This window comes from Carettochelys insculpta, chromosome 7 (assembly GCF_033958435.1).
Source record: "Carettochelys insculpta isolate YL-2023 chromosome 7, ASM3395843v1, whole genome shotgun sequence".
NCBI lineage: Eukaryota > Metazoa > Chordata > Testudines > Carettochelyidae > Carettochelys > Carettochelys insculpta.
Window position 1 is genome coordinate 26,541,719 of NC_134143.1, and position 12,108 is coordinate 26,553,826.

At 41.2% G+C, this 12,108-nt stretch overlaps 1 protein-coding gene across 1 annotated transcript in view; it reads right to left on the minus strand.

Annotated features, from left to right (window-relative positions):
* The window catches only part of RTKN2 (rhotekin 2), a 60,428-nt gene that overhangs the window by 27,716 nt on the left and 20,604 nt on the right, over positions 1-12,108 (minus strand). Inside the window, exons 3-5 of the mRNA XM_074999544.1 lie at positions 10,944-10,997; positions 9,451-9,568; positions 4,596-4,796 (exon numbers count right to left, since the gene is read on the minus strand). Of these exons, the coding sequence (XP_074855645.1) occupies positions 4,596-4,796; positions 9,451-9,568; positions 10,944-10,997 (373 nt within the window). The remainder of the gene's footprint in view (positions 1-4,595; positions 4,797-9,450; positions 9,569-10,943; positions 10,998-12,108) is intronic.

Genomic DNA, 12,108 nt, shown 5'->3' on the forward strand with positions numbered 1-12,108 from the left:
GATAACATTTAGATATTGTGGAATGGTTAAATGCCAGGCAGCAGCTGTTAATGACCACAAAGTTCAGCTAATCACCAAGAGTCCACATATTCCTGTTTTCACCCTTTGCAATATTATCCCCACAAAATAGTTTGCATTACTTTTTGAGATTATTCCAGCTTTCTTGTATTCACGTTGCTTGGGGATAGCCATTCTGAAGGAATTTATTTGTACAGGTTGCTCCTCCCTTGTCCAGCATGTTTGGGACTGACAGGTCCTGAACAAGTGAATTTGACAGATAAGGGCAGGTCTAGGGCTTCTGTCCCCAGCTTCCTGCCTCCCTATCCTCCTCCCTCCCAAACACCCTGGGACTCTGGCCCCATTGCAGTGTCCTCTGACAAATCACATATGTTGCCAGTTGAGAGAGTACAGCAGAGTCTCACATTCATGAGGGTTCTGCATTCAGAACTCTCATGAATGTTAATTTTTGTGAATGTGTGTGTGTTTGGGGGTGGGGCTCAGAGCTGCAGGAAGCTGCAGCATGGGGGTGATCCCTGCCCCAGAGCCCCGGGAAGTGACAGCTTCTGGCGTTCCCTGCCCAGGGCCCCGGGGGAAACGAGGCCACTTGCAAATAATTGAATCAGGTAGTGTGGCACTTGCGAATGTCGAGACTCTACTGTACCAGATTTGAGAGGTGCAATTACCATTAAATGATTATTTTGTGGGGATGCCGGGGTTTTGTGACTGCCATGTTCTGTTCTCCGCTTACACTAAAGCCAATATTCTCTCTCGTTTGCACTTACTCCTGGAAAAAAGCATGTTGTTTCAAAAACTACTTTGTTCACTTTTCTGGCCCATATGTCCTTATGTTTCCTCCTATATTTATTGCTTAGCCTGGTCTGTTTTCTTATGTTATTTTAAGGGCATATCTCTCTTTAAAAGTTTTACAGCACTCTGTGTTCTGCACTTTGGTTTACCTTTGTAGTCAGGACCAAACCGCATGTTCTAGCAGCACCATACTATGGTTTTGCAATATTGGTATGTAACTCTCTGATTCTTTCTATACAGAAAGGCAAAACCATGTGGTAATGCAGAACACTGACAGTAAATTTTATAGTATAAAGAGATCCTTTGCAAATTTGTACTCGTAAACCTCCAAATACTGAATTTTTTGTTCTGGCTTTTTTCTAGGGAGCAAAAAAATCATTAAGTAGAATTCGGCATAGTGCATATAGAATACTGTTCTTGGACAGACCTAGTACAAACTTTGTGAATGCTTAATCTTTTTTCAAATACATTTCAGCCAGGTTAATAGTTTGTAGCCCAGCAACGTAATACTTATTCCACTTGGCTAATTGGCTAGTTTAAATTAGGTGAAGTTCACTTGAAAACTGCTTAATACCACATTGATCATTTTAGCATCATACTCTTCGGTAACAGAAGAAGACAGAAAGCTAAATTAGATGAAGAAACATTTAAAATGTTGCTCTCCCATCACCTTCTACTCTGATGCTATTTCTACATTAGAGTGATTTGTTGACAGAAGTTTTTGTTGGAAGAAATTCCGACAAAACGTCACTCGACAGATGGCAGTCAGCCAGCAAAGCAGATCACTCTGTGGATCTACTCTGTTGACAGAGAGTAGCCAGACTGCCTGGCTGCTCTCCCAACAGAACGGCCACCCAGAACACCGTCAGACCAGGTCGCATGGACAGCAATCCCCTCCGGGAGCTCTGGCGAGATACGCTCTTAAAGGATTCCCTGAGGAGCCCATTTCATGCCCATGCCAAGGCATGCCTACTTCCACAAGGGACAGCACAGCTGCTAGAGCAGGACTCTGACACTTGCTGAGAGACACAGTGCTGTCCAGCTAGCCATGGTGCCAGAGCAGATCTCGGGCTCGCACTGACCCTCCACTCACTGGTGCTTCAGCAACTACAGCCATCTTACTCTTCCTCTGGGAAGGTGAGACTGACACCAGCTTTGAGGAACTCGCTGTTGCTGCTGCACAGTCACACTTGCTCTTGCCCCACCAGGTGCACAAACAGAGATGGAGGCACCGCACCAGTTCTGACTGGTGGGACCAGCTGGTTACGGGGCAGCTGGGACAACCAGCAGTGGCTCCATAGAATCATAGAACACTAGACCTGCAAGGGACCTCAAGAGGTCATTGAGTCCAGTTCTCTGCCCTCTTGGCAGTACCAAACACCATCTAGATCATCCCTGACAGGTGCCTATCTAATCTGCTCTCAAATATCTCCAGTGATGGAGACTCCACAACCTCCCTAGGTAACTTATTCCAGTGTTTAACAACCCTGACAGTAAGGAAGTTTTTGCTAATGTCTAATCCAAACCTCCCTTGATGCAGTTTAAGCCCATTGCTCCTTATCCTATCCTCATAGGCCAAAGATAACAATTTTCTCCCACCTCCTTGTAACACTCTATGAGGTACTTGAAAACTGCTATCATGTCCCCTCTATATCTTCCCTTTTCTACACTAAACAAGCCCAGTTCTTCCAGTCTTCCCTCATAGCCCAGACCCTTTGCATGTGGAAGGACACCTTCCTGGAAGTCTGTGCCTGGATTGCCCCTGCCCTACAGAGACAGGACATCTGGCTGCAGTCTGCCATCCTTGTGGAGAAGCAGGTCACAGTCACCTGCCAGAAGCTCACCAACCCCAACAGCTACTGCTCCGTGGTAGCCAGTTTGGTGTGAGGAAATCCACTGTGAAGACTCATGGAGGACCTCATGGAGGTACGGCAAACTCGGGCTGCAGTCCCTGCATTGCGGGGAAGGTGTCCGGCCAAAAGGGAACCCTCTGGAAGCAGGGTTCGGGGTGTGAGGGGAAGCCACGTCTCCAGGGAAATGTGCCATCCCACCCTCACAAAGACTTGCTGCCTTGGGGTGGGTAGCCTCAAAGGGGGGAATCCCAGAGAGCTCATATTGTTTTTAAATTAACATATTAATCCAAACCAAGCCTACTCAAAACCATTGATGACAAAGTTGAAGCAGCCAGATGAGCCTAACTGCAATTTTTGTACCATATATTTGAGTGAGATTCTAAACCTAGCCAACTAACTAAACAAGCCATAAGGATTAGCTAAGCTAAACCTTTGTGTCTAGCAACATCCAACACAGCAATCAGCTTGGGCATGTACCTGTCAAATCACACTTACACTAAAGGCATATAGAGAGTCTTGAACAATAATACTAACCAGCTGATCCTCTCAGCCATCTCTACATCTTCAGCCATATCATTTTTCTCCCAATAAGCAGTTTTCATCATAATGTTTCATTCTTGCAATTAGGTCCTGCATTATCTTCTTACAATGCTTACACTTGGCACCTTTTACTTTTTTATCCAGGGAACAAATTTCCTTAAAGTATTCACAGCTAGGGTCTCTCTTATGCCCAGAAGCCATGACAATGTTTCCGTGGCAGAAACATCAAGAGAATATAGGAAGCTGTGTGTGTGCTGAATAATGTCTTCCCCTTTTCTTCCACTCCACTCCACTGTTCTTTTCTATGCTGCTTCTGTCCTTTCCTATATATTGCCTCTCCATCTTTAAGAATGTCTTAACTTCTCTGCCATGTTTGGCCAAGGTCCACCACCACTTAAGCACAGAACAAAAACAATCCTATCATGATTTCTATGTATATGTTACTTTTTAGTCTGATGAAAACCAGAAACTGAAAACCCAGAACTTTCAAGAATCAAGATCTAGTAGGTAGGCTGGACAGACACAATCAACAAATCAATTTTATGAGGTGAAGTGTTTGTGAGCATGTTTTCAATGACATTTAATTGTGACTTATTTTTAATGGAAAAAATTAGTATTTTATTGATTTAAAAATCAAAAATCTGATTTTAATAAAAAATCCATTTTTAATTTTTTTAAAAAAATCATTGATTTCTATCCACCCTGGTCCTGAGTATTGCATGAAGGTAAACTAGAGATCATATTAGATTTTTTCCACCTTAAAAATCCTAATCACTGCATTAACATAATTTTCCATTAAGATTTTCAACAGCAGTATTGAAGTATTTAAGTTTGCTTGGCTCCCCACATAGCCCACTAAAGTCAAAGAAAATAGAATCTACCACTTACCTTTGCAAATCAGGCCAGTTCTACCTATATATAGATATATAGATATATATAGATATATAGATATATATATGTGTGTGTGTGTGTGTGTGTGTGTGTGTGTGTGTGTGTGTGTGTGTGTGTGTGTGTGTGTGTGTGTGTGTGTAGGGGCCTAACTTTAAGCATTCCATTTGAAAATTTCAGGTCAAAATATCTGTCAACTATTCCCCATTGCACAAAGTCGTGGTGTTCTACCTGTTGATTATCACAAAGTATGGTTTATCATGTTTGTTTAAAAAATCCATTACATAACTTGCAAACAATAGATTTGTTGGTGTTGAGTGATGAGCTCATACTTATTCATTTAAGGTCAGAACCAGGACCCAAGTCTGATGCATATGATCTGAATTCATGCTCACATTCTGATTTTCATTTGAAATGAAAATTGTGTTCCACATGGGTATATTGAAATATTCATATTTTAGCAATTTTTAGCCTACAAGAAATACAATTAAGAAAAAAATAGCTTACTGTATGAGGGGGTCAGTGAACAAAAAGGATTCAGGGTTGTCATCTTCTAGCAAAGAGCTGACTTTCTTTCCAGTAGCTTTGCCAATGGATGTCTTAAGCTTCTTGGCCAGCTTCTTAGGAGTCTTTATTATACTTGAAGATTCACTTGTACAGCAACTATACACTTCAAATTTCACTTGGAAGTCTGGCCCCACTTCATCACTGAAAACAATTTTTTGGGATAATCTGTGATTTAACTGAGTACAGAATGAAGGTACAGTGAACGTATACTATTCCTCAGGCCAAAGAATTCCATTAAATTGCTAGAACAAATTGGCTACGTCTACACTAGCCCAAAACTTTGAAATTGCCATGCAAATAGCCATTTCGAAGTTTACTAATGAAGTGCTGAAATACACATTCAGTGCCTCATTAGCATGCCGGCAGCCACAGCACTTTGAAATTGAAGCGGCTCACTGCTGCGCGACTCGTCCAAACGGGGCTCCTTTTCGAAAGGACCCCGGCAACTTCAAAATCCCCTTATTCCTAACAGCAGATAGGAATAAGGGGATTTCAAAGTTGTTGGGGTCCTTTAGAAAAGGAGCCCTTTCTGGATGAGCCGCGCGGCGATGAGCCACGTCAATTTTGAAGTGCTGTGGCTGCCGGCATTCTAATGAGGCGCTGAATATGTATTTCAGTACTTCATTAGTAAACTTCGAAATGGCCATTTGCATGGCCATTTCAAAGTTTTGGGCTAGTATAGACATAGCCATTGTGTGTTAAAATGGAATTAAGGACACGACTACATATGAGCGATTTAAGAATAGAAATCATTAGAGGGATGTTGATAATTATCCCATAAAAATTACAAAAAACCCCAGAAAACTCAAAGTTTCAACTAAAACGTGAAAAAATCATATTAATTACTGAAATGCAGTTAAGGCATTCAAAACAAACAAATTTGCCCTGTATTGGTGCCATGCAGTAACAATACAATACATATGTGGTTCCAAATTAAATTCGACTGATTTTTAAATTCATTATTTTTTTCACCCGTCTGCTGCTTTTACAGAAATCATGTCCTTCTCAATTTAAATACCACCTGACAGTCAGACAATTCACTATCACCCAATGCAGGGGCAAGCAAAATACAGCCCATGGGCTAGATCCAACCCTCTGAACCTTCAGATCTCACCCACCACAATCCTCTGGGTCGCCAAAGTCCTACATCATGACCTTGATGCAGGCCCTTGCGTGCTGTGACCCCATGCACCTGTCAAAGTAGGTGGCTGCTGGGGCCATGTGTGTCTCTATGTCATATGTCCCACTGGAGGTAAGGGGAGTTTGTGTCCTGCCCCTGCCCCCACAACATCCTTGCAACTCCAACTGGCCAGAAACTGGCTAACGGGAGCTGCCTGTACCACGCTTACAGGCATATGCAGCACACAAATCTCTCCCCCCACCCTAGTGGTGCATGGTACAGATGCACATGGCCCCCTCAGCCAGCTGCTTTGACCTGCTTGCAGGGATGCAGCAAGCAGGGAGCCTACGTGAGGGCCCCACTGTGCTGCTGGCCAAGAGTCTCCTAGGGTGAGTGTGTCGTGACAACAGCCCGTACCTGTCACCCCACTCACTCCTAACTCCTAGCTCTTTGCCTCAAGTCACAACGCACACCTTCTGCAACCCTACCCCAATCACAAATCCCTCCCAGACGCGCACCTCCTCCTGGACCCCTTCTGTACCCATACCTCCAACTCCTAGACCCTGCAGTCCCTCCTGCACCCCAGTTCTCTACCCCAAGCTCCCTTCTACACCCAACCACTATCCAGATCCTGCACCTCCTCCATTAACATAGAAGAGTGTGGTCCTGACCACTTACCAAATTCTTGTAGTACACGCCGCCATCAAAAATGATTGCCCAACCTTAATGCCTTCATCTGTCAACAGCCCATACCTCACCTGCTTCTGTTCCCCACCAACCCCTGCTGTTGTCAATCGCAAATGGAAAACCAGAATGCTGACCTCATACTTCAAGTGCAAGCAACATGACAGATTGTACCAGTATACACACCTGCTTGAAGGTGAAGTTTGTTTGAAAATACAACAGCAAGGAATTAAATACATGCAATCAGAGAAAATTTGCTGTGAAATTAATATAGAATTTGTTGCAGTGCATAAATTAATTTTGGTATTACCATGTTTGGCTGCAAAGGCATGTAAATTGTTGTAGATATTAATACTGGCTTACTTAGTGACATCTCTGATTTTTACTTGTTATATTAATAGCAAGGGCACTTGCACAATCTAAAATTGAAATTTTTGAGAGATTGCAAACTGCTTGTGCTTTTCATAAAATTTATGAAATTCCCAGTGCTGAAGCTTTAGATTCACAATGCACAAAATGGATAAATATTCTGAATGCTAAAAATATGAAATGTCTAATGATCTAACTTAAATTTTTAAAAACACATTTATGGATGATGGTTACCAAATGTCTCTAGTTATAGAAAATGAACTGCATGAATAGTAATAAAAAGTATAATAAAATAAATTATATATTCCTAGCACATTCAGATTGTTTGGTATGAACTATGACTGGATTAGTTTCTCCAGGGGCTCAGAATTCTCCAAGGTGGCAATGTTATTTATATCAGCCACAGCTCAGTGGATTGAAATGTTATCACAAATTGTCAGATGGAAACCTGGGCAACTTAGAGGTTGACTTAAGACAGGTGTGGACTATAATTTTTCATGGGGAAACCACTCCAAGTGGTCAGTGGTTAAGAGGTGCACTCTTCTGTGCTATTACTGGAGGAGGTGCAGGGTCTGGGATGGAGGTTTGGTTCAGAAGGGAGCTTTGTGTAAGGAATTGGGGTGCAGGAGGAAGGTGCAGGATTCTGGGAGGGGGTTGTGACCACAGGACAGAGGTTCAGGATGGGGTACAGAGTCTCAGGGGGAGGAGTATGGGAGCAGAAAAGGATTCTGTCCTAGAAGAGGGATTTAGGAGGGGTTAAACCTTCTGAGATGAGGTTGTGACCTAGGGCAGGGGTTGCAGAAGGGACTGCAGGGGTTTGGGTTCTGACCTGGGGGAAGGAGAGGCCGAGAGGTTGAGGTGCCAGGCACAGGCTCTAGCCAGGAGGTGCTTACCCTTGGCAGCTCCTGAACAGCAGCAAAGTGGGATCATTAGGCAGCCTCCATGCCTACTATTCCCCCACCACACTGCTCAAAGTGGCTGGCTGAAGGTACCATGTGACTCTCTGCCTATTGCATACACTCGTGGGGAGAAGCTTCTCCATGTGCTTCCTGTGAAGCAAGCATGGACAGGCAGCTATCATTGGCTGGTTTTGAGCCAAATGAAACTGCAAGATTGTACCTGGGTGGAAGCAGCATGCAGACTGTCCTCCCCAGAGTCATGTCCCCACAGCTGGCCTCTTTGAACGGTGTGTGAGGCTGCACTAAGGAGGGAACCTACCTGAGCATCCCACTGGGCTGAGGGATGTGGTGGGCTGGATGACAAGGTTCGATGTGTCGGGTTCAGTCAACAGAATTGTATTTTGCCCATCCCTGACTTATGATTATATAATATTTTTTACATAAAACTTTTTGTGCTCTTTACTTTTTTATAGTTTCTAGAAACAAAGGTTTTCTTAAAAAAAAAATTTACCCTTAGAAACATCAGGAATATCAAATCTTCCGAAGTGTGCTGCAAGATTTAACAGGGATCTACTGTTATCTCTCTTACCCTTTAATGGTTAGACAAACCTTTGCTTAAATATGAATTGAACAGGTGTTAGCAAAAAAACTTTGGTAAAATCTGTTTAGAAATCCCTTTCCCTCTCTACTTCAGTTTTCAGTCTATCAACCTTTGTTTTAACTCGTTCTTAAGTTATCATCAAGTCTTCCAAGGTAGATAGAACCCAAATTTTATATTAAAAACACCAAGAAAATAAATCACTGAACAGCTTTCATTAAGCTTTCATTAAACATTAACGATGCACAAAGGGATACGGGTACAATTCTTCCTCCACCTTTAATTGACAATGAAAAACCTCCTGTCCAGTTTTCCGAAACAGAAGGGTGGTGGCTGTGGCAAAGGCTCATGAAGGTACAATCAGGCCCACCAGGTGCGGGCAGGCAGAAGAGGAGGCAATTGCCCTAGGGCCTGGCATTTCAAAGGACAGTGGTGGTGACCAGAGTTCCAGGTCTCTTTGAAGTACCATGGTCCTGTGGCTGTGAGGGAAGGAGATGGGGCCCAGCACCACATTTCAAGCAGTGCTAAGGGCTGATTGCCCCTTCCCCCTTAGTTCTGCCCCTTTTGGGGCATGGAGCCAGTCCCCCTACCATCGTTCCCCAGAGCCCACAGAGGTGTTGGCTTTGCTGGGTGCAGTGGAACAACAAACAGGAGACATTTTTAAAAATATATCTATACAGTCAATATGGAGATAATGTAAATAAGCTACACAATTCTAGAAAAAAACAATAGCAGCCTTACGTGGGTGAATGCATACGACTTTTTAACTATTAATGTTTCTCATTTAAATGTAGTTCTGTAAAATACTTTCAGTTTCAATGCCTTTACTTAATTTTACACATGCAGCAGCCCTACTCATTTAAATCACAATAATACATTTCTTAATATGATACAATGGAAAAGGCATATAATTCAAGTGATCTAGCTAAACATAGCATTGTTAGATAACCAAGGAATTTGTGCTTCTAAACAGAAGGCTTCAACAGCCATGCCAAGTCAACAAAAGAAATTCCATTTATTTCAGTAGCTGTTGAATCAAGACCTTTGTACATATCACATCAAGTCTTTTTTCAATAAGAGAACATAAAAGTCAACACATTTAATTGTTCAAAAATTAATACTCACAATATGGTTATGTTTTCAAAACATATATCAGTTATAGCCTTATCCACAAGAACCACATCTGTATCAAAAACCTCAGCTCCCATTTTGAATAAGCAAAATATTGCAAACTGCTCTGATCCTGAGGAAGAAACAAAGAAGTGTTTCAGAAAGATGTTATGTAAGGCAATGTTAAATGTTCCCTTAAAAGAGAACACTGACATGAATTCAAATGAAATTTATCTTGAAATGGTGATGTGTTTTCAAAGAATTCTTGTAATCATAAATTATACATTCTAAAGTATTATGCGTTTTGTAGTTGAGCCATCAAAGCTTCTGCATAAATACAGCAATATTTTAGAAAGAAAAATTAATTTCAACCTTTGCTCAAGAATTCCTTTCTACACATTCCTTTCTACAAGCATCTATAATATTTGCTAATAACTTCAGAAACTTTAGTAAAAAGTATGGTGCTCAACAGGATTGAATGTTTAAAGCAAAGCACCACATCTGAACACTAGAACATACACTGTAGTATGAATGCACTAATGGGTTAGAGTATTTTCCCATACTAAGCCCCCTGACCCTACTGAAAAACCAAAGTAAAATCTATTCCAGAAGACAGCTGGAAAAGATTTAGGGTTAATCACCATTATATAGTGAAGTGCATGTGTTTGTGAAGATTACTAAATAATCCATTTGATGACAACGGATAGAACTTTCATTCATAGTCTTACCTGGCAAAGGCACATCCCACCAAATACTCTTTAAAATTCAGAGGAAAAGATATTACAAGTTCATTCATAATTTTTTCAGCTGTTAGTCAACTTACTGGTGCCACTTCTCTATGGGCTTGTCTACACTACCCCCCTCCTTCGAAGGAAGGATGGTAGGTAGGGTGTTGGGAGTTTACTAATGACATGCTGCACTGCATATACAGCACTTTATTAAGCAAATACACCCCCCGTGGCAACTTGAGGAGTAAAGGGAGTTCAAAGTTGCCCCAGCACTTCGAAGTACCAGTGGGTGAGCTGCAGCTAGACGTGTGCCAGTACTTTGAAGTTTAAAACTATGAAGTTGCCATGGGGGGGCAGATTTGCTTAATGAAGTGCTGTGTAGGCAGCGCAGCATGTCAGTAGTAAACTCCCAACACCCAACTTACCATTCTTCCTTCGAAGGAGGGTGGTAGTGTAGACACAGCCTATTTCTTCTTCTGGAGTACCCATTTCTCTCTCGAGCATTTCCAACACCTACCTAACGATAGTATTAGAATTTCCTTCAGCTCACATGCACCAATGCTTCTGCACAGCATGACTATCTCAATAGTAGCAATTTAAATGAATAGAAATGTCACAGTAACCTCAGAATAAGAGCTACTGGGCAGTAGTGCATTTAGTACACGGTCCTGCAAACTTCCCTAAAAAAAGAAGTGAAAATGAGGATCTGAACTTCATGTCCACCTTGTACAGTTATGAAAATTAACTCTTTATACAATAGTTCTATAAAATCTAACATACTTTCTTTATTGTTGAAGTGATCAGAGCCTTTCCACATTAATGGGATACGAATATCTAAAGAAGAAAAGGAAAAATTAAGTTAAGCAACAGTGTAGACCTTTGGTCCAAATAAAACATAGTATATTTCTGATCTGTTTTTCTGGACATACTGGGGCCTATCCTTTTTATCCAATAAATAACATAACTGCAACCACTAGCGCCAAAAGAAACTTCATAATTTAACTAGTTCAATTTGAAGTGTCATTCTCCTTTAAAATGCTCTTTATCTCAGCATTTTTTATAATCTTATTTAAGAATATCTGAGAGAACATCTCAGTGGCTGCTGTAACGTGGCTCTGAGTGATATTTAAGTCCATTATACAGTGAAGACATATTAAATGAAATAGTCTTGCTATGGGAACCTCTCATTTTGCTGCAAGAAAAACAACTCCTCTGTATTTAAGAGAAACTTAGAGAAGTTTGGGAAAGCAAGAATAAGCATTTGCCACACAGTCATTAAACAAATTCCACTTGTAATTTCATACTACATTTGGATCACTTAGCTAATATAAAAATAAAAAGATTTCAGTTAAAAGGTTACCTTTTACTTTATAACTATATTAAAAAGCTCAAGGTTGAGAAGCTTAATTCTTCTAAGTCAGTTTCTGTCAGTAACTAATACTGTAATGGTATTTCTTTCAACAAACATATAAGTTCATCTACCCTGCTAAAACAAAGTTGGCTCCAAAAGTACAACACAGAAACTTTAAAAAGAGCATGAAATATATTAGGGGACTTGAGGTGGCATCTGTGAACAGCATTAATGCAAATACACTGGATTTTCATTAAAAATCTTTAACATGTTCTCTTTAGACAGGAACTTTATTGGCTGTGGAAGTGGTCTGTACAAAAAAAGACACATAAAAACACACAATTACGTCTGCAGCAAATCCCATCTGTCCGTTATTCCAAGTTTTGTTTTTGTTTTGCATCCAAGGTTTCTTGTTGTTTTAACTGTAACAACACTACTGTTGGTCTAAAGTGTTTGATTTGTTCAGTACAAACGTTACCTAGATCAGCAGCTTTGCCATTTTTGAGGATGTTATTCTGGAGATTAATTCAGTCATTTTGCTTTGTGCCTCAAAACTAAGTTTCCCCCTTTTCTTGCTATTTTCACCACATTAAG